The following is a 23,435-nucleotide window of genomic DNA, read 5'->3' as shown; positions in this document are numbered from 1 at the left end:
TGGGATCCTTAATGATTCTGGGGAATGGGTTCATTTAGAGCACTATAAGATATACATTTTGGCTGATCTTAAGAATAAGGGAACCAAAACAAAAATCTCTGAACAAAATCAGGAGCCTAATGAGAATCCCTTTGTTTTCTTAGAATCTTTGAAGTATACCATAGGTATTCTGATATAGATCTGGAAATTCCAAAGAACACTGAAATGATTAACATGAATTTTATTAGGGTGCCCTGGACATTCAGCATGAATTACAGAAGTTAAAGAGTAGGCTTGGAATGCCCATGACCATGCTCATAGATGTTGCTTTTAATATGCTTAACAATCAGGAACAAGCTTAGCAAAAACAGCAGATAAAGTAACAGACTGCTCTTTTGGCAGCTGTCCTACTGGGAACTGAGCATGAGGATGCATAGCAGAGAAAAGAGAAAAGAGTAACCTATTAAAGATCAGTGTACTTACTGCAGGGAGGAAGTGTACTGGAAAAAAACTGTCCCAAACTCACAAATAAGGCAAAAAAAAATAATGAAATGGCATTAATGGCCCATGGATATGAACTAGAAAATTCTGATTAGGGTTTCCTGAGGGCAATGACAGAATATTCCCCCTTCTATAATACCTATTTCCCACCAAAAACCTCAGGTAAAGACAAGGGTGGGAAGCAAATCAGTGGACTTTCTCATTAATACAGGTTCAACTTATTCTGTGATAAACCTGCAATTGGCCACTGAAACAAATGAGCAAATTGTGATAGTTGAAAGGCATGCCCAAAATATGCCTAAAGGTGCTGCCATGGTCTTTAGATTGTAAATTTGGAAAAAAGTATTTTGTAGCATCAATTTTCGAATGTGCCTGAATGCCCTATACTCTTGCTGGGAAGGTATTTGCTAACTAAATTAAATGCTTAAGTTGTGTTTTTAAAATGAGAAATAAACCTGAGTATCTAAAAAAAAGTCAGACATCAATCCTCTGTTTAGAACCATCCATTGACTTCTCTTCCCACTAGCTCAGAGCAGATGCCTTACACTCTTTGGCCCGCTGTTGACTCTCTCATCTCTTTGACTCCCCTTGGTTCATTCTGTTCCAGCTATACTGGCACCTTTCTAATTCTCAAGTGTGACATTGAGCTTTTTGCCCTTTTAAGTTCCTAGCTTTATACTAGAGGCTTGTCGTCTGACCTCCTTCTTTTCTTTGAGGTCCCGGGCTTTCCAGTCCCTTCCTTGCATCCATGACCGTAAATATCATGGCTCTCTGGGCCATTAGGCATGAATATATTCTCCTTAGAAAATTCCAGTTTCAGAATTCTCATTACTTGTTTTGAGCCCTCCTGTCTTTTTTAAAAATATTTTTCTATAGGGAATTCCTTTACTCTGTTGCCAATTCAGCCAATTGTTGAAAAGATATTTTATTCAGCAATTTTAGGTAGCTTTTTTTGTCAGTCATATTGCCAAAACTGAAAGTCTGATGAACTGTTATTAACTTGTTAAATTAGGTCATTGATTTCTCAGAATGTTTATTTTTTCTTCAATTAAAGGATGGAAGACTCCAGACAGGGGACCACATCTTGAAGATTGGTGGCACAGTTGTGCAGGGAATGACCAGTGAGCAAGTTGCACAAGTACTGAGGAACTGTGGAAATTCAGTCAGGATGCTTGTTGCTAGAAACCCCACTGGTGAAATTTCAGTAACGCCTCCTACACCGGCAGCCTTACCTGTTGCCCTGCCCACTGTGACCAACAAGAGCACGGGTTCTGTGAGTATACAAATCATTCATTCATCTTAAATCAAATATGAGGTAGGATATACTGCAAGACCAGAAATCCCTTCAGCTCAGATCGCAAAACTGGTGTGAATAGTGTCTAAATACTCATCAGTGAATTGAGGCATAAGGAGAACTTATTTGCGACACTAGACATGTCTGATTTTCTTTCTTGCTGCTTCTCTGGGGTGAGTCATGTACTTTCCCTGAGCCTCAGCTATTCATCTGTAAATTGGAGAAAAATAATACTTGCCATGACTCTTCCATTAGATGGTGAGGAGATATTGAGATAGTGGAGGGGAAACTGTAAATACTAGTCAGTATATGAGATTTATCACTGATAAGGACAGACTGGCAAAAGGAAATAGATGTTAATAAGAATAATACAATATGTGCTAATATGTATTAATATGATAACTTATGTGTTGTAATATTTTGTTATTAATATAATAATTATTAATAATAACTATTATTAAGCACTTGTAATTGTCTGTGTCATCTTAAATCTTCCTGGTAATCCTACAAGGTAGGACTTATCAGCCACTTTATAGATGAGGTTGCTGAAGTCCAAGTAATTTCAAAGGTATTTGAAAAAATAGAAAATAAGCTTGCAAAGTTGCAAGGCTGGGATTTGAATTCAGATCTTTCTGGTCTATTCCAAACTAACTAACAAACTCTGAATCAAGATAAAATAAGTCAAAAGAAAATAAAGGCTTATGAAGAAGAGTCAGCAGTCACATTTATTTCTGAACTGTCAGTATTATTTTTAGATTCTGAGATGCTGTGCTATAGTGTATAACCTGGTATTTCCCTGGAGCTTTGGGTACCTGTGTGACACCTAAGACTCCGTGGTGGAGTTCTGCAGCTCTGAAAGCCAACATTGTTACATACATAAGAATGAAGCTAATCTGGTTGGGAGTAAGGTAAATCAGAATACAGGGTAAAGAATGATAGTGTTTGTATTTTAGATCTTCCCCTACTGTGTGAGACCAAAGGAAGAGAACTTTATTTGTCCCAAATCTAGATTTTCTGTAGCACACAATCTAACTCAACCTATTTGGATAATTCATTTAAACAACCCAAATACGTGGAGTCCAGAATGGGAACGAGACCTTATAATTCTGTATAGCTTAATGTCATACCCAGATGCATCCCAGAATTGGGCAGGTAATTTTAAAGTATTGGCAAATTCCCTTGAGGGTCTGGTGAAAAAATATGGAACTATTAAATTTTCCCACTGGAAAAGCCCTGATAATCTCTTGAACACTAGAGACTCCCAAGTTAATAGGCCCAAACCCCTGATTTTGAGGCTTACTTTTATGCAAATTATTTCTGTAGCAGAGAAGCTAAACCTACCTTTATGCCTAAGAGTTAACTTCCAGAGAACTCTTTAGTTGCTCATATGTGGCTTCTCTCTCTTTAAGCCCAACTCTGCAAGTAAAATCATTACCTTCCTCTGTACGTGGGACATGACGTCTAGGGGTGAAAGTCTCCCTGGCAACGTGAGACACGGACTCCTAGGGCTGAGCCTGGCTCTGGCACCATAGGATTGACAATGCGTTCCTGACTAAAAAGGGGAAGATAAATGTAGCAAAATAAAGTATCAGTGGCTAAGAGAGTTCAAATAGAGTCAAGAGGCTCTTCTGGAGGCTGTTCTTATACAAACTTCAGCTATGTATTGCTATGTATTGCTAATTGCCACTGTTTGCCAACCCCCAACCAACATCATTCCTGTTAACCCTAAAGAACACCCAAGGTTGTTCTATCTGAGATCTTACAAAAGTTGCACACGCCAAATTTATTCTTTAGAAACCTAAAACCTTCAGATGGTTTCTAGGCCAGATAAGTCCCGAAACCCAGAGGTGCCAGCCTCTTCAAGAACATCAACTAGTTCCATCTCCACTATCCATATTGTAACACCCTTTTTCAACATGAAAAATGTTAGAATGCGGGGGTGGTGATGCGCAGGTAATTCGGTGGTAGAATTCTCACCCGCCACGCGGGAGACTTGGGTTCGATTCCTGGCCCATGTACTTCCGAAACAACCAAACAAAGAAACTAACAAAAACAAACAAAAAATTCAACAAATGGTGCTGCGATAACGGATACTCACATGGAAAAAGAATGAAACATGACCCTGCCATACAGCATACAAACAAACAAACAAAAATGTTAGAATGGGCATAACCCAAATATCCCTAAAGATTGGGAGGAGGATCAAAGGGGAAGGAGGAGCTATAAGTAATTAGGATTTAATAAATGAGTATGACTCCTGAATAATCATATTGATATTTCTTTTTAGTTTCTGTGTCTTAGAGCAGCTAGAGGGAAAAATCTGAAATTGTGGAATTGTAACCCATACCAAACTTTGAAATCTGTTCTATAACTACTTGTTAAAATATACTTACACATTTATTGCTTTATTGTATGTGTTACATTTCACAATTAAAAAAAAAAAGAGGAATTCTCTCCTGCCATGCTGGAGACCCCGGTTCAATTCCCGGTGGCTGCCCATGCAAAAAAAAAAGGAAGATAGATTGGGCATAGCCCAAACACCCCTAAAGAATGGGAGAAAGATCAAAGGTGATGGTGGAGTTTACAGAGAAGGTAAGGTTTAACAAATGAGTATGATTACAGGATCATTATATTGATATTTCTTTTAGTCTCCAGTATCTTAGAGCAGCTAGAAGTAAAAAACCTAAAATTGTGGAATTGTAACCCATACCAAACTCTGTTCTATAGCTAATTGTGATGTGCTTTGAAATGTATTACTTTTTGTATATGTTATTTTTCACAAAAAAGAAAAAAAAGTTGATTGTGATGATAAATGCATAGCTATATGATGATATTATGAAAAAATATATTTAATTCCTTTCACCATGCAAATAATAAATACAAAATACTAAAAAATGAAAAAAGAGAAAGGGCCAGCAGTAGGAGAAAAGAAAAGGGAAGTGTTTATGGTGGGTAGGGGTGGAAGGAACTGTCTGTCATCACCTGAGGGGTTACTCAGTATCTTCTAAAGAGTTGTTTGCTTTTGCCTACTTGGAATCATGTCAGTGGAAAATTTCTGTCTAAGATTTTAGAAACTTTTTTTTTTCTCTAAAATAATGGTTACAATCATTTTATTTTTCCTCCATTGCTCTAGTTCTTTGAAGCCTTTTAATTTGTAAGGAGGGATTCAGGTAGCTGTGTGATAAATGGAGACTAAAGAAATACTTTTCCATCATTTATTTGCTTTTTTGATGTTAATGTTTTGAATTGAATTCAAGGTATTATGCTCTTAGACACTTGTTCTTTTACAGAAGTTAATAACTTGACAGAATAATCTAATTTAATTAAGTTAGAAGACATAATGAAAACAATTTTAGGTCAATATTTTTAATATTATAATAATTTGTCTTACCTTTTGTTTCTAAATTTTTCTTTGTTTGCAGTTCTTTCAGATTCCTGTTTATCCTGAATTTTTTTTCTAACTTGCTGTACTAGTTTTTTGTTGTGTAACAAATTATCACAAACTTAGAGTAGTAAAACAACATCTATTTCTTTTTTTTTTTTTTTAATGTTTCAGTTTTTACTTTATTGGTCTATCCAGTTTTTACTTCATTGGTCTATCCAGTTTTTACTTCAAATCAGTTTGTATCATTTATATTGTTTCCATTTTCTGAAGTTTTCAAATTCTCAGAACTACACCTTACAATATTTTCTTGTAGTTTAAATAATAAAAAATTGAGCCTTTTGTTCCTAATTTTGTCATTTACATTATAATGAAATAAATGCAAAAGTTCTAGAAAGTTAGATAAAATACTTTTTTCCATAATGTAGCATGCAAGAGCCTTAAAAAAATTGCTTACTTTTTATCATGCTTCACATTTTTAAGCCCCATTGTATAATCGTCATTTAAACACATAGTATATTCAGAGACACCGAACTGTTCTAATTTAGGAGTTATACATTCAAAATCATCCATCTTTAGTGCACATTTTGAAGTTTTTAGTACTTTAGTTGGTGATTGTTTGGTAGATGCAGTTTAAGTTTTTGGCTCTTCCTGATTGTTTTTTACTGCCTGTGGATGGTTTAGTAGAACTTGGGATATCATGTAACGCTCAAGTCCAAAATCAAAAAGTTGTGGACTGCATGGCAGTGTATCAGAAACTGAACTGCTTGGAACATTAGGGTCAGACAGGTCATCCTTCATATCAGGCATTTGAAAATTTTCACATTTAGCCAATTCTGGTTTAGAGTTAATGACTTCTTGCTCATCCACTGGATTTTCCTTGGCACATGGATTATATCCATACTTCTGGAAAAACTTTCTTATTTTCATGATATCCGTTGCATTTGTTTTCATCAGTGCTTTGGTTGCCTTTATGAAACCTATGCTTTCTTGACTTTCCAAACTTGCTTTATCAAGAAGTATATTAACATCATCCTTCAGAGTCTGGACTTCTGAATGCAGGTCATGTAAAATTCTCATTGGGTAATCTTCAAAGTCTGTCCACCTGTCACCTCTGTTATTAATGAGCTGGTCACATATATAATGTAAAGGCAGTTTTAAAAAGAATTATAATTGTCTTTTCTAAAACATCCTTCCTTTGAAGACCTTTTTCTCCTTTCACCGGTTTCCTCTCCGCTCAGTGCCAGCTTCAGCTGGGTCGTCTCGCTATCCAGGGTAACGGCCAGAGACCATAGCTTTGCGCAGAAGTTGCGGGCGCCCGGCTACAGAAGGAAGCTAGAGGCCAGGACCACAACATCTATTTCTTAGTTCACAGTTCTTTATGTCAAGTTTGGGCTAGCTTTTCGGACTCTCTTCTCAGAGTCTAACAAGGTCAAAATCAAGTTGACTACTAGGTTGGACTCTTATTTGGATGCTCTGGGAATGAATTCTTTTCCAAACTTATTCAGGTTCAAAACGTGTTAATGTTTTGAGTTGAATGCAAAGTATTATGTTCTCAGACACCTGTTCTTTTACAGAATTTAATTACTTAACAGAATAATCTAATTTAATTAAGTTAGAAGACATAATGAAAACAGTTTTATCAATATTTTTAATATTATAATAATTTTTGTTTCTAAATTTTTCTTTATGTTTGCAGTTCTTTCAGATTCCCATTTATCCTGAGTTTTTGTTTTTTTCTAACTTGCTGTACTAGTTTTCTGTTGTGTAACAAATTACCACAAACTTAGAGTCATAAAACAACATCCATTTATTAGTTCACAGTTCTTTACGTCAAAAATCTGGGCCGGCTTTGTTGGACTCTCTTCACACAGTCTAACAAGTTCGAAATCAAGTTGTCTACTAGGCTCGACTCCTATCTGGCTGCTTTGGGAACGAATTCACTTCCAAACTTATTCAGATTGTGGGCAGAGTACAGCTCTTTACAGGTGTAAGAAACTCCTGTTTCCTTGCTGACTGTGAGCTGAGGCCTTCATTCAGCTCCTTATATTCCTTCTCGCATGACTGCCTTCATCTTCAAACCAGCCATTGGCACTGCTCGTTATGCCATTATCACCTTTTTGCATCTTTTTCTGACAGCAGTTGTTGTACTAATAGTAATTTTGAGTATATCCAAAATTGAGATATTTTATAGATTTTTATATACCTTTGCCACCAGCCAGAGAAAACTCTCAGTTTTTAAAGAATTTCTGTGTTTACCTTAGGTCTTCCTGGATAATCTCTCTTTTGGCAGGTAACATTACCATGATTACGGGGGTAGCACCAGGGAACTGTGAGGCCCATCTTAAAATTCTGCCTCTAATAATTGCAGAGAAAATACTTGAAAAACCATGTCTAAATGGACTTTGTTCGCACAGTTATGTAGCTCAACACTGTTTATAATTCAATTTATTTTTTGCTTTTAGGACAATTCTCTTTTTGAAACTTACAATGTTGAACTCATTAAAAAGGATGGACAGAGTCTTGGGATTAGAATTGTTGGCTATGTTGGAACATCCCATACAGGTATATGAATCATTCTTATTTTATACTTAGAAATAATAGTAAAGTGTGTCAAGGTTTCTAGACTGTAAAATTAAATACCTGCAGATTTTAATTGAAACCTGGAATATTATACTTATAAATCTATAATAACAACCAGTTACTTCTCAATGATTGGAGAATCAAAGTTATATCTCAGTAGTTTTATAACAGGCTTGATGGTCATTGGCTAAAGGATTTAATTGTCCTACTCAGTATAGAACATTTAGATTGAAGTGCCTCTTGTTTCTAAAATAAGTACATTTTAATATTGTGACTGTTACACATATTATGATATTTCATATATTATGAAGTAAAATGATTTCATATTGTGACTGGCAAAAGAAGTGTTACTATTAGGCTACTAAAACTGTTTAGTCACTGAAAACTTTAGTCATTAAAATTAAATATTTTAATTAGAAATTAGAATTCTTTTCCTTTCATATAAAGAGAACACATTGTGAGACTAATTACATGGCCCAAGTATCTGAAGAATACTCCTTTACCTCCTATATGCAAAGCTTTGGTGACTTTCAATGTAAGAATAATTCTAGTATCATTAGAAAATTGTTAGGATAAGGAAAAATGAATCTTTTCCCGCAAATATTTACCAGTTACATGAACATTTACTTATGAAAAATTCTAGTTTTTTCCTAAAGTAACTAACAAGATCACAGCCAAATTTCTCTAAAAAAGTTATTTTGCGTATTTACAGCAGGTGGAAAAATTAAGAGTGCTAATGTATTCAAAGTCCTGAATGAAATTCGCATCAGACCACCTTGTGCTATTTTAGCTAATGAAATATCTGGTTTTAAACTTTCAGATTTTTCTGAGTACCACCTTCTTTAGGTTCATAATTTAAATGTGTTCCGAAGGAGCTGAGTGTGGATTATATAATAATGTTGCAAAAACCATATCAAATAGCTTCTCTAAGCAAAATTAACTTATTGAGAAACAGTGGTTTAGTTCCTAAACTCATGGGTTTTGAACCTTTATTATATTAAGCTTTCAGGGTGTTACAGTCAACCTAGCAGTGTAGATAAAGAAGTAAAACAAAAGTGAAATACTGATAGAAAATTGAGAAAATTTGATATTCTGTTACCAAATGAAGAAAAGAACCGTTTTATTTTTTTTGAAGAAGTTTTTGGGATTGTAGGGGGAAAAGTATGGTGATGGTGAATCCAAAAACCAGATCACTTAAAAACTCAACATACTTTTTAAAATGTAGTTTTTCAAAATAATTATTGCTTTGCTCCATCCATTGGACATTCAAGGGGCTCCTTTGTTTAAAGAGTTTATTCAGGAAGACCAACATAGAAACATCTTTCAATTGTATGAGGATAAATGAAATATATGTTTTAGCAGAGATATAAGCAAACTATCATGGTATAACAGAAGAAGATTCAACTTGACAGAGGGAAATGAGAATTCACAAAGGTCTTTGAGCTAGGTATGGAAAAGGAGAAGGATTTTGATAGAAGTTGTAAGGTTGACAGAATGAAAGGATGAAATGAGAAAGAGTAAAATCATGAAAATCCTTGGTGTTTTGATGGGCTGACAAGAGTGTAGCTGAGCTTTTGTGTTAGAGTAATATGGTAAAAGATGAAGTGAAAAAATAAGTTTGGGGTAGATCATGGAAGACCTAGAACAAGATCCTATGACATTTACACTTTATTATGTAGGCAATAGGAATCCATTGATGCCTATTTTAATTCTAAAGACAGTATTTTCAATAAATTTGAAGTTAAACAATACAAATATAAAATCATCCAAATTTGTGATTTTTCATTTTCCAATTTCCTGCATGCATATTTTTTATCATTGTAATTTGTATATAGTCATTTGTTTCTATTAGCCTGTTTCATTTTACAACATAAGAATTATTTCATGTTGTTGCTGACCTCATTCTAGTTTTTCCGAACCCTGTGTACTATTCTTTTGTCTGTGTTTGGGGAATCGAACAGTGTAACAAGAGCAGTGAACTAAATATGGGCAGGACCTGTTGGGAGATCCTTGTCATGGATCTGGTGAAAAATGACGAAGTCTTATGCCAAGTCAGCTGTGAGATTGGAGAAAGACCAGGAGAAGAGGGTCAGGTTTAACTTGGGCTCTCCTGATATCCAGCTTATATTGGAGTATATTTCATCAAGGTTACATTGCTGATTATTTTCTGAGAAGACTAGTCATCAGTCAAGACATTTTAAATTCTGATCACTTGTAATGTTGACAGTTTGAAATAAGCCATCAATTTCTCTGCTTGTGTTCAAAATAGTATTTATAAAGTCTCTAGTCAGCCCATTTAGCTAATTAACCTCTTGATATGAATTTTGCAATCAAGATTTAATTAGAGGTTTCTTCTTTTTTTCCATATGTTTGTGTACCTGCAGGGGAACCTTCAGGGATTTATGTGAAAAGTATAATACCTGGCAGCGCTGCATGCCACAATGGCCAAATTCAAGTGAATGACAAAATAGTTGCTGTAAGTAACTGCCTTCTGTTTTAGAATTGAATCATGTTGAAAAAAGGTTGACTTGTATTATAATATGTTTGAGACAGGAATGGCATACTATATTTTTATAAAGCTTAAAAAATTTGTTAGTACAGTGAAATCTCCATTTGGTGCTCTACTGATGCTAAATTTTACTTTATCTTTTTTTCCTTTTTCTTTTTTTTAATGTCAGGGAAGGAAAAATTCATTAACTGCATTGGTAGGGAAAAGAAAGAGTTTTACTACTAGCTTTGCATCCTTATTCAAAAATTCTTTCTGAGGTCTAATACAAATTTTCTTTGGAATAAAGTCAATTGCCTAATTCCTGCCTTGCCAGAATTAAAAATAGCAGCTAACTTGAAACCTCTGTTCCTTAACGTGTCTCTTAATATTTTAGGTTAATGGTGTGAATATTCAGGGTTTTGCCAACCAGGATGTTGTTGAAGTATTACGAAATGCAGGCCAGGTGGTGCACCTAACCCTGGTTCGAAGGAAGACATTATCTGCTGAACTTGAATGGGTTTCAGACAGAGGTAATTCTTTCTGCCGCCTCTCCACCGTGTAGTCTGGGTTTGGAAGAACAACTCAATTATGGAGTTGCTCTGTGAGTCTGACTTGAAAAATTTGCTCACCTGTATAATGCAATGATGAAGAAATGAATCAGCTCATTTGTGCATTGAAGAAGTTTCCTTTGGCTTATTATAATGTACAAGTCCAAATGTTAGGACATAAACCTTGATATGTACTAAACTCTGAGAGCTTCTTAAAATGGAGATGGAAATAATTTTTCTCAATAGTATTCCAAATTTCATTTATTACTCATATTTGGAATAATAAAACTTAACACTTTTTGTTCCAGGAGTTCTAATTTGTCTAATGCTTTGGCACTTTGCAAACTTCAGGTTTTATATTACTTCTAATGATATGTTATATTCTAATCTGTCTCTTGATTTACTATTTGAAATATGAGAAAACCAAACATGGATATGGTTGGGATTTCTATGAAAAGCATTTTTGTTTCTAAAATAATTTGTTCTTATTTTGATTGTTAGTGAATTTTCATTATTGAACAAATATATAATTGTAAAAATGTCAATTTTTAAATTTTCAACATAAATGTATAGATCAACAAAAGTTGACAGTCATAGGAACAAACATTCAAATGAAAATGAATGACTAGTTCTGTAATTAGTGGGTGAAAAATACTCCACTGGAATTTGTAAGAAGAGGAACAGGGGATATTCCTCTGAATATGTAATAAGCTTGGAAGCCTTTGCTTTCAGCTGATGTTGATTTATATTTAAATTGAAACTTTTAAAGTTTTATGTAATGGTAGAATTTTTGCTGCTGAAAGACAAATGCCCTGTCAACTGCACTTTATGCATGAAATTTAAAATTGCCTAAATGGTACAAATTGTGCAAATGCCATATTGACCTTAAAAGGTTTACATAAATATTTATGTAAATATAATGGTATTTAATAGCTTTGATAGAGCCCTTGGCTTCAGTCTACTATACCAAATGAAGGTCTGTCTCTGTGAATTAGCAATTTTTACTGAGTATACTACCTACATTATGAAGTTGTATTGGGATAAGTTCTCAAGACTTGAATCTCAATCTGCATACCTTCCTCCATGGTTTAATCATCCTTTGTGCTTTTCCTAGTGCCTTTTGAATATCACTGTGCTGTAGCATTTATCACACTACATTGTAATCACCTGGTTTTTTGTGTGGACTATTTTATTATAATGTACAGGAGCAGCTATGCCCTTGCCCCCTGTTCCATGTAACACATCCTTGTGTGCCTTATCAGGGCTGCTATGACAAATACCACACAATGGGTTGACTTGAACAGAAATTTATTGTCTCAAAGTTTTGGTGCCTAGAAGACAAACATCAAGGTATTATCAGGACTTACTGTCTTCCAGAGTTCTTTAGGATTCCCGTGATCCCTCATGACCTGGTATTCTCTCTCTCCTTGTGTCTACTCCTTTGATTTCTGCTGACTTCTGGCTTCTACTGACTTTTGGCTTCTACTGACTGCATCCCAATTTCCTTTGCTCTCAGGACTTCTATAAATTAAGGTCCACTCTTATTCAATTTGGCCTTATCTAAATAGGATCTTTGAAAATCCTACTCACAATGGGTTCACATCCTCAGGACCAGGGGTTAGAACTTGAACGTGGCTTTTGTGGGGGATATGATTCAATCCCCACTAGCCAGCATTTAAAAATCTGCTTTACTGAAACAAACTGCACAATTTCCAGATCTTTTATAATACCTCCTTCAGTCGTTTGAATTCTTATCTCTACATTTCATATACTTGTTTTGGCACACAGTCATATCATGCACTGCTTTGTACAGTAAATCCTGTTGAATGTGTAGCTGTTTTCCCCAGCCACACTAGCAGCTTCTGGTGGACATTTCTTATGCTAGCACCAGATGGCACATTTAGTGGGTATCAATGGATTAATAATCTAAAAAATCTTCTGTTATTTAAGATCTCATCTTATTATTACAGGGATTTTAAAGTAGTTACATCTTTTGACTTTTTATTGTAAAGTGGTGTTTGTTTTTCAAACACACAGAAGAACTGAAAAAATATATAATAAATACCCATAATTCCACCTTTTAGATTCAACAGTTAATATTTTACTATCTTTATTTCCTATTTCTTTTTCCTGAACAATTTCAGAGTAAGTAGTAAACTTCAACCTCTAAATATTTTAGCCTGTATCATCTACAAATAAGGATATCTATATATATATAGATATGTATTTTTTTCTGCATGGACAGGCTTCAGGAATTGAACCCAGGTCTCTGGCATGGGAGGTGAGAACTCTGCCACTGAGCCACGGTTGCCTGCTCTATTTTTTACATAATGTTAATATCATTATCACACTGAAGAAAATTAATAGTAATTCCGTAATATCAAACACCCGAACCACATTTAAGGCTCCTCAATTACCCCAACCAAAATATCTTTTGTAGAGTCCTCACCCTTTTCCCCAAAATTCAAGATCCAATCATGTATTGCTCTTCTTGTATTTGTTACGTCTCTTTGGTCTCTTAATCATGACAAAGACTTTTTGAAGGGATCAGTTCATTTTTCCCTAGAATGCCACATTCTAAATGTGATCGTTTCCTTGTGGTGTCATTTAACTTGTTCCTTTATCTCCTTGATTTCTTATGAGCTGGAAGCTTGATCTAAGGTTTTAGATTCACATTAAATATTTGTGGTAAGAATTTTTCATATCAATACTTTATAAAAGATGTGTGCTTATTTAAAAAATAACTTAAAGTGACACTTGTCCAACCTTTCTTGTGATTGAGATTGAAAATTTTGGATAACTCCTATTACTTTACTTATTTCAATTTACTTAAGGAAGGAATCTCTGTCTTTACCCAGAAGAAATGTCTCTCCTACTCCCTCCGAATTCATATGGTTACGTATGTAGATTTGTTTGTTATAATCACGATGATGTCGTGCCAGAACCTAGGAGGGATCGGAGCATTTGGGCTGGCTGATCCCGCATGCCCTGGCTTCCGGCTCACGACAGCAGCAGAAGCACAGGACCTTAGCATTCTTTCTCTTTTCCTGGAGTAGACTGAAAAACATCTACTACTGTAGTTACCATTTTTACCATTGACTTTACCTCACTTTTTTCTTCCCATCACCTTTTTTTCAATATTACCAAATAGTTTATTTTTTAAAGAATTGATTGGTTATCACACATGACGTTTTAGATAGAAGAATCATATATTTAAGTTGAGATACTTGTGATGGGGTAGTGAAACAGTGGAATAAGCTCATTTAAACATGATTTTAAGCTACCAGTGATTCAAATTTGCAATTTTTATTTTAGGGACTGTTGTAGAACCACCAAAAACACCAGCTGTCTTTCTAACTGGAGCAGTAGAAACAGAAACCAGTTTGGATGATGAAAATGAGGAAATTGAAGAAAGAATGGATAATCTAAAAAATGACAACAAACCAGCCTTAGAAAGAATGGGTAGGCATGATGCATTTACTTTGTAGTAATTAGAATTTCTCATTTGTTAACTTCTTTAGCTCTTTGTTGTTAATATAATATGAGGAATTTTAGAGATATAAAATAGGCTATTCTTAATAATTTAACATTGATGGCAGGAGGGACAAAATTATTCTTATTTAGTCTTCATTTAATTTTGTTGATTTTGGATGCATATTTATTAGTATGTGATAACTTTTTAGTCTTGTTCTTACCATTTTTAGTTGCTGCATAATTTGGCTTACATATTATTGTTGATATATCTATAGATTCACAGCTATCTGTAAACAAAAAGTGATTTCCTTTGTGCATATAGTTTTTATGTTTGTCAGGATGCTATATACTATTCTTTTAATTTTATTTATAATAGATTTCAACTTCATCCTTGTACTTTGAAACCCCCACTGTTCTAGTTGATCAAATTCAGTAGGCACATTGTTTAAGAGTCATACTCAATCTCCTGCGCAGAGGTCCTCAGGACCCCTTTAAATAGTTAACAGCATCCATGCTCCAGAAAAATTTTGTGGGAGGAGAATTTTTGGCTTTGATTGTTTGCTTAGTTTCCCAGGTGCTTTGACAAATACTATAAACTGGGTTAGGCTTAAAAAAGCAGGAATTTATGGTTTTGGAGGCTGAAAGCCTTGTTTCCTACTGGGGTCAGTTACATTCTGTCTGTCTGGTCAGCATTGGGTTCCTTGTTGTTTCTGCCACATGGTAATGTCCTCTCCTTTCTCTTCCTGGTTCCATGGACTTCAGTTTCTGCCTCGTACCCATTGTTCTCTCTCTCTTTTTTTTTTTTAGAGATCTCGATTTTTTTTTGTTATTCTTTTTCTTTTTGCATGTGTGTGGTTTTTTTTCTTTGTATTTTTGGAGAGCTCTAGATTTTATTAGATCCATAAACAAAACAATTTTTAAAACTAGTCATATAACAAAATAGTGTCTCCAAGTAATTTCAAGTTCTGTCTTCTTCAGAAGTCGACTCAATTCAGTTTGCCTCATTCTTGGAAGCCTCATCAAAATTTTCCACAAGATCTGGAACTTCCTGCTCCTCTCCTGTAGGAAGTGGTGCCTTTCCATCCACAGATGGTTTGGGCAAAGCGTCAGCCAGTCGCCTTAAACTAGTTAGACTGTCTGCGCCAAGCTGGTTTAAGATGCGGGGACATCTTGTGTCCCCGCGTGTGTGTGCCTGGTCTCAGCATGGCCTGTAATGGTGAAAGTGTTCTCTGCCAGAGATGCCTGAACTTTAGGGTTGTTAAAGTTCCTTCTTTTGTAAACATATTAATCTCTTCAATACCAGAGATATTGTTTACCCCTAATTTCTTTGAGAACTGAAGTTTTTCTGTCATCTGCTGTGACTATTCTATGAACCACCTTCTTTCTGCGAGCAGTTCCTTTCCCACCAGTGTACACTTGTGCCTGCAGTTTGGCGAGTTTGTCCTGATTCATGATAGTTTCTTTCATCTTGTCAGAGTGGGAGTGGGGACACTCAGGGAACTAAGGCTGGTGTCCAGGGGGTCTCAGACAGAGCAGCTGAGACCAGGCACACACATGCAGGGACACAAGATGGCCCCCATGACTTTTTCCTATAAGGTCTCCAATAATAGGGTTAAGACCCTTCCTGGCCACCCCTTAACTAAAGATAACATCTTCAGTAGATCCTATTTATAATGGGTTCACACCTTCAGGAATGGGATTAAGATTAAGAACTTGTTTTTCAATCTACCATAATTATTTTTATCTCAGGAAAGAATGACCTTAAGAAAGGTGTTAATCCCTCCTTAAGATTAAAATATTTCTTAAGATTTGGAAATTTATCTTGTTCTTTTTGACTCAAGTCAAAGTGGGTTGTAGTTAATCATTGTTGTTTTAATTCACTTTAATTCACATTGTTGTTTTAATTTCCCTGCTAGATTTTTCAGTTAGCAGGGAAAATCAAATACATTTTGAAGTGAGAAATATGTTATTAACTCTTTCTGTATCAACCTTACTACATTTTTTTCTTCATGAGTATGTTTAATTTGAGCTTGAGAGTGAGATCAAAATCTTTTAACTGCCATGAAGTTAGCTCCTTTATTACCATTGGAATAATTGTTTCAAATCATTGTATTGTTCATCTTGCTGATCGTTTCGTGAAACACAGGATTTATTGAGCTGCTAAAAGTAAATTAATCTCTTGCCTCTGATACTTAGGCTTTTGTGTTATACTATAAAACTTATGGCTGTTTATGCTTGTTTTTATACAACCAAAAGGTAAAAATGTCATTAAAAGAATTGTATGTGAAATTATATTATACGTACATATGAACTATCATTTGAGTACCATGTTTTTTTGTTTGTTTTTTTCTGAACTGTTAACTTTATTTCATTGGTCTGTATATTTGTCCTTGTGCCAGTACCTTGTTGTGATTGCTATAGCTTTCTAATAAGTTTTAAAATTAGAGGTGTGAGTCCTCCAACATTTTTCAAGATGGTTTTGACTTTTGGGGCTTGTATTAGCTAGGGTTCTCTAGAGAAACAGAATCAGCAGGAGATATCTGTAGAAATAAAATTATAAAAGTGTCTCATGTAACTGTGGGAATGTAGAGTCCAAGTTCTGTAGGACAGACTGCAAGCTGACAACTCTGTTGAAGGTGCGCAGTGAACTCTCAGGAGAGGCTGGCTGGACAGCTGTGAGGATAGAAGAGTCCAAAATCCATAGGGCAGGCTGTGAAGCTGGAGACTCTAATGAAATGTCTGGATGAACTCCACAGGAGAGGCTCACTGGCTGAAGCAGGAAAAGTGACTGTCTCTTCTGAATCCTCATTAAAAGCTTTCTGGTGATTAGATTAAGCATTACTCATTGCAGAAGACACTCCCCTTAGCTGATTGTAAATGCAGTCAGCTGTGATACAGCTCACGTAATCATGATTAAGTCCATGGAATGTCCTCATAGCAACAGACTAGCACTTGCCCTGCCAGACAACTGGGCACCACCACTTGACCAAGTTGACAAATGGACCTGACCATGACAGGGCCCTTATCTTTCCATATCAATTTTATGACTGACTTTTCCATTTCTAAATCAGATTAGAATTAAAAATCCCAACAATTAGGAGGAGGCAAAGTGAATGTTGGCTCCTAATCTTTACAAAGCATTTCCTTGAGAAGGGAATTATGAAAACATAGGACCACAGTAAACACATATCGCCAAGTATCTGTTCTCTATAACATAAAATTTCTCATTTTGATCAATTTCAATATACAATTCAGTTATTTTAGTTACATTCATAATGTTATCCTGCCATCACCACCATCTGTTACCAAAATTTCCAACTCCACCAACAGAAACTCTGGAGTTCCATGTTTTTAAGCTTACAATTCAACCAATGAGTTGCAAGTTTTGTTCACATTAACTTAAATAAGAAACTACTTCCTGGAAGAAATTGAACAGGCAAGCTGTTAGAAGTCTTAATATAATGTCTAATGGCAATGTTAGCAGGAATAGGCACAAAGGTGTGGAGGCCAACTGAATTTGATGGTTTGTTTGTAATAGGCTCTTTGGGTAGTTAACCCCAAAAAGTTCATTAGCATGTCAGTTAATATAGTTATATCATAGATGTTCTTCTGTAAATCTAGTAACTTAATTTCTTTAGTGTTCATTAGTTTTAGTCTCTGATTTCTGAGTTTAGCCTGTTTTACTTAATGATTTCTAACGTGTAATTAAGCATTATATGCCTAAAAGATGAAATGGTGCTGCTAAAGACTAGAAGTGCTGATTTTGCAAGTGACATTTGATTTTAGACAGTTGGTTATGTCAGTTGTTTCAAGTGTTCTGTGACTTGTCCAATATTATGACCAAACTGAGACAGTTTTTCCTTAACTTAAAAAAACAAGTAGAGACTTCCTGGAAGATGGCGGCTTAGTAAGACGCACGGATCTTAGTTTCTTCTCCAGGACAGCTACTAGGGGAGTAGAAACGATACAGAAAGCGCCCAAAGCCACAACAGAGATAAAAAAGACAGCGTACCCCATCCTGGAACAGCTGGCTGGCTGAGAGAAGCAGCTCGGGTGAGATCGCCGAGGCGCGCGGGTGGCGCTCCCTTCCCCCTTCCTGGGCCGGAGTAACTCCCTTCCCCCTTCTCGGGCCGGCTGGGAGAATTGGAGAGGCGGTCCCCTGAAACCAAGGCGGCCCCCTGAAACCAAGGCGGCTGGCGCCCACACCACGCGCAGCCCCCCGGACCAACTGACAGAATTGGAGCAGAAATCCCCAGGTCACGGAGAACGGTGATGGGTGGGGGAGGCCCCTTCCAAACCCGTGACTCCCGGGGAACGTGCACTCTCCCAGGCGGGCCGCTGCCGCTGGCGCCCTCCCGCCACGCTTGTCGCCCAGGGCCGACTAGGAAATTCGGACGGGCTCTTTCCCGGGCTGCGGCGACCAGCAACCCTCCCTGCGTTCGGACCCCGGGCCGGCTAGCGAACCCCCCGGACGGCAAGAGTTTCCCAAAGTTTAAGGTCCCACAGCACCTTTTACTGGTGGGACCCGCAGACAAATGTGTGCCACGAGCGCCACCTACTGGGCAGGATAAGAAAAACAGAACCCAGAGATTTCACAGAAAAATCTTCCAAACTTTTGGATCCAATACCCAGGGAAATCTGTCTAAATGCGCAGACGCCAACAGAAGATAACGGATCACGCTCAAATAATTGAAAATATGGCCCAGTCAAAGGAACAAACCAATAGTTCAAATGAGATACAGGAGCTGAGACAACTAATGCTAAATATACGAACAGAAATGGAAAACCTCTTCAAAAACGAAATCGATAAATTGAGGGAGGACATGAAGAAGACATGGGCTGAACATAAAGAAGAAATAGAAAAACTGAAAAAGCAAATCACAGAACTTATGGAAGTGAAGGACAAAGTAGAAAAGATAGAAAAAACAATGGATACCTACAATGATAGATTCAAAGAGACAGAAGATAGAATTAGTGATTTGGAGGATGGAACATCTGAATTCCAAAAACAAACAGAAACTATCGGGAAAAGAACGGAAAAATTTGAACAGGGTATCAGGGAACTCAAGGACAATATGAACCGCACAAATATACGTGTTGCGGGTGTCCCAGAAGGAGAAGAGAAGGGAAAAGGAGGAGAAAAACTAATGGAAGAAATTTTCACTGAAAATTTCCCAACTCTTATGAAAGACCTAAAATTACAGATCCAAGAAGTGCAGCGCACCCCAAAGAGATTAGACCCAAATAGGCGTTCTCCAAGACACTTACTAGTTAGAATGTCAGAGGTCAAAGAGAAAGAGAGGATCTTGAAAGCAGCAAGGGAAAAACAATCCATCACATACAAGGGAAACCCAATAAGACTATGTGTAGATTTCTCAGCAGAAACCATGGAGGCTAGAAGACAGTGGGATGATATATTTAAATTACTAAAAGAGAAAAACTGCCAGCCAAGACTCCTATATCCAGCAAAATTGTCCTTCAAAAATGAGGGAGAAATTAAAACATTCTCAGACAAAAAGTCACTGAGAATTTGTGACCAAGAGACCAGCTCTGCAAGAAATACTAAAGGGAGCACTAGAGTCAGAACCGAAAAGACAGAAGAGAGAGGTATGGAGAAGAGTGTAGAAAGAAGGAAAGTCAGATATGATATATATAATACAAAAGGCAAAATGGCAGAGGAAAATATTATCCAAACAGTAATAACACTAAATGTTAATGGACTGAATTCCCCAATCAAAAGACATAGATTGGCAGAATGGATTAAAAAACAGGATCCTTCTATATGCTGTCTACAGGAAACACATCTTAGACCCAAAGATAAACATAGGTTGAAAGTGAAAGGTTGGGAAAAGATATTTCATGCAAATAACAACCAGAAAAGAGCAGGAGTGGCTATACTAATATCCAACAAGTTAGACTTCAAATGTAAAACAGTTAAAAGAGACAAAGAAGGACACTATATACTAATAAAAGGAACAATTAAACAAGAAGACATAACAATCATAAATATTTATGCACCGAATCAGAATGCCCCAAAATACGTGAGAAATACACTGCAAACACTGAAAAGGGAAATAGACACAAATACCATAATAGTTGGAGACTTCAATTCCCCACTCTCATCAATGGACAGAACATCTAGACAGAGGATCAATAAAGAAATAGAGAATCTGAATATTACTATAAAGGAGCTAGACTTAACAGACATCTATAGGACATTACATCCCACAACAGCAGGATACACCTTTTTCTCAAGTGCTCACGGATCATTCTCAAAGTAAGACCATATGCTGGGTCACAAAGCAAGTCTTAACAAATTTAAAAAGATTGAAATCATACACAACACTTTCTCGGATCATAAAGGAATGAAGTTGGAAATCAATAATAGGCGGAATGCCAGAAAATTCACAAATACCTGGAGGCTCAACAACACACTCTTAAACAACGAGTGGGTCAAAGAAGAAATTGCAAGAGAAATTAGTAAATACCTCGAGGCAAATGAAAATGAAAACACAACATATCAAAACTTATGGGATGCAGCAAAGGCAGTGCTAAGAGGGAAATTTATTGCCCTAAATGCCTATATCAGAAAAGAAGAAAAGGCAAAAAAGCAGGAATTAACTGTTCAATTGGAAGAACTGGAGAAAGAACAGCAAACTAATCCCAAAGCAAGCAAAAGGAAAGAAATAACAAAGATCAGAGCAGAAATAAATGAAATTGAAAATATGAAAACAGTAGAGAAAATCAATAAGACCAGAAGTTGGTTCTATGAGAAAATCAGTAAGATTGATGGGCCCCTATCAAGATTGACAAAAAGAAGAAGAGAGAGGATGCAAATAAATAAAATCAGAAATGGAAGAGGAGACATAACTACTGACCTCACAGAAATAAAGGAGGTAATAACAGGATACTATGAACAACTTTACGCTAATAAATACAACAATTTAGATGAAATGGACGGGTTCCTGGAAAGACATGAACAACCAACTTTGACTCAAGAAGACATAGATGACCTCAACAAACCAATCACAAGTAAAGAAATTGAATTAGTCATTCAAAAGCTTCCTAAAAAGAAAAGTCTAGGACCAGATGGCTTCACATGTGAATTCTACCAAACGTTCCAGAAAGAATTAGTACCAACTCTCCTCAAACTCTTCAAAAAAATCGAAGTGGAGGGAAAACTGCCTAATTCATTCTATGAGCCAACATCACCCTCATACCAAAACCAGGCAAAGATATTACAAAAAAAGAAAACTACAGACCAATCTCTCTAATGAATACAGATGCAAAAATCCTCAATAAAATTCTAGCAAATCGTATCCAACAACACATTAAAAGAATTATACATCATGACCAAGTAGGATTCATCCCAGGTATGCAAGGATGGTTCATCATAAGAAAATCAATTAATGTGATACACCATATCAACAAATCAAAGCAGAAAAATCACATGATCATCTCAATTGATGCAGAGAAGGCATTCGACAAGATTCAACATCCTTTCCTGTTGAAAACACTTCAAAAGATAGGAATACAAGGGAACTTCCTTAAAATGATAGAGGGAATATATGAAAAACCCACAGCTAATATCATCCTCAATGGGGAAAAATTGAAAACTTTCCCCCTAAGATCAGGAACAAGACAAGGATGTCCACTATCACCACTATTATTCAACATTGTGTTGGAGGTTCTAGCCAGAGCAATTAGACAAGAAAAAGAAATACAAGGCATTAAAATTGGAAAGGAAGAAGTAAAACTATCACTGTTTGCAGACGATATGATACTATACGTCGAAAACCCGGAAAAATCCACAACAAAACTACTAGAGCTAATAAATGAGTACAGCAAAGTAGCAGGTTACAAGATCAACATTCAAAAATCTGTAGCATTTCTATACACTAGTAATGAACAAGCTGAGGGGGAAATCAAGAAACGAATCCCATTTACAATTGCAACTAAAAGAATAAAATACCTAGGAATAAATTTAACTAAAGAGACAAAAAACCTATATAAAGAAAACTACAAAAAACTGCTAAAAGAAATCACAGAAGACCTAAATAGATGGAAGGGCATACCGTGTTCATGGATTGGAAGACTAAATATAGTTAAGATGTCAATCCTACCTAAATTGATCTACAGATTCAATGCAATACCAATCAAAATCCCAACAACTTATTTTTCAGAAATAGAAAAACCAATAAGCAAATTTATCTGGACGGGCAGGGTGCCCCGAATTGCTAAAAACATCTTGAGGAAAAAAAACGAAGCTGGAGGTCTCGCGCTGCCTGACTTTAAGGCATATTATGAAGCCACAGTGGTCAAAACAGCATGGTATTGGCATAAAGATAGATATATCGACCAATGGAATCGAATAGAGTGCTCAGATATAGACCCTCTCATCTATGGACATTTGATCTTTGATAAGGCAGTCAAGCCAACTCACCTGGGACAGAACAGTCTCTTCAATAAATGGTGCCTAGAGAACTGGATATCCATGTGCAAAAGAATGAAAGAAGACCCATCTCTCACACCCTATACAAAAGTTAACTCAAAATGGATCAAAGATCTAAACATTAGGTCTAAGACCATAAAACAGTTAGAGGAAAATGTTGGGAGATATCTTATGGATCTTACAACTGGAGGCGGTTTTATGGACCTTAAACCTAAAGCAAGAGCACTGAAGAAGGAAATAAATAAATGGGAACTCCTCAAAATTAAACACTTTTGTGCATCAAAGAACTTCATCAAGAAAGTAGAAAGACAGCCTTCACAATGGGAGACAATATTTGGAAATGATATATCAGATAAAGGTCTAGTATCCAGAATTTATAAAGAGATTGTTCATCTCAACAACAAAAAGACAGCCAACCCAATTACAAAATGGGAAAAAGACTTGAACAGACACCTATCAGAAGAGGAAATACAAATGGCCAAAAGGCACATGAAGAGATGCTCAATGTCCCTGGCCATTAGAGAAATGCAAATCAAAACCACAATGAGATATCACCTCACACCCACCAGAATGGCCATTATCAACAAAACAGAAAATGACAAGTGCTGGAGAGGATGCGGAGAAAGGGGCACACTTATCCACTGTTGGTGGGAATGTCAAATGGTGCAACCACTGTGGAAGGCAGTTTGGCGGTTCCTCAAAAAGCTGAATATAGAATTGCCATACGACCCAGC

General features: G+C 36.2%; 1 protein-coding gene and 2 pseudogenes across 4 annotated transcripts in view; 1 reads left to right on the top strand and 2 right to left on the bottom strand.

The window, feature by feature from the left end:
* PATJ (PATJ crumbs cell polarity complex component) overlaps nucleotides 1-23,435 on the top strand; it is a 473,288-nt gene that overhangs the window by 61,754 nt on the left and 388,099 nt on the right. For all 4 annotated transcript variants that reach the window (XM_077149461.1, XM_077149460.1, XM_077149463.1 and 1 more), the window contains 5 exons: nucleotides 1,535-1,753; nucleotides 7,622-7,721; nucleotides 10,124-10,215; nucleotides 10,622-10,757; nucleotides 14,091-14,237. In XM_077149461.1, coding sequence (XP_077005576.1) covers nucleotides 1,535-1,753; nucleotides 7,622-7,721; nucleotides 10,124-10,215; nucleotides 10,622-10,757; nucleotides 14,091-14,237 — 694 coding nt within the window. The remainder of the gene's footprint in view (nucleotides 1-1,534; nucleotides 1,754-7,621; nucleotides 7,722-10,123; nucleotides 10,216-10,621; nucleotides 10,758-14,090; nucleotides 14,238-23,435) is intronic.
* Nucleotides 5,610-6,236, bottom strand: LOC143654388 (spindle and kinetochore-associated protein 3 pseudogene; annotated as a pseudogene).
* LOC143674139 (transcription factor BTF3 pseudogene) lies at nucleotides 15,202-15,716 on the bottom strand (annotated as a pseudogene).

The sequence above is a fragment of the Tamandua tetradactyla genome, chromosome 2, assembly GCF_023851605.1.
Source record: "Tamandua tetradactyla isolate mTamTet1 chromosome 2, mTamTet1.pri, whole genome shotgun sequence".
NCBI classification, from domain to species: domain Eukaryota; kingdom Metazoa; phylum Chordata; class Mammalia; order Pilosa; family Myrmecophagidae; genus Tamandua; species Tamandua tetradactyla.
Note: the sequence above shows the minus strand (reverse complement) of the source record. Positions and strands in the feature narration are given on the sequence as shown.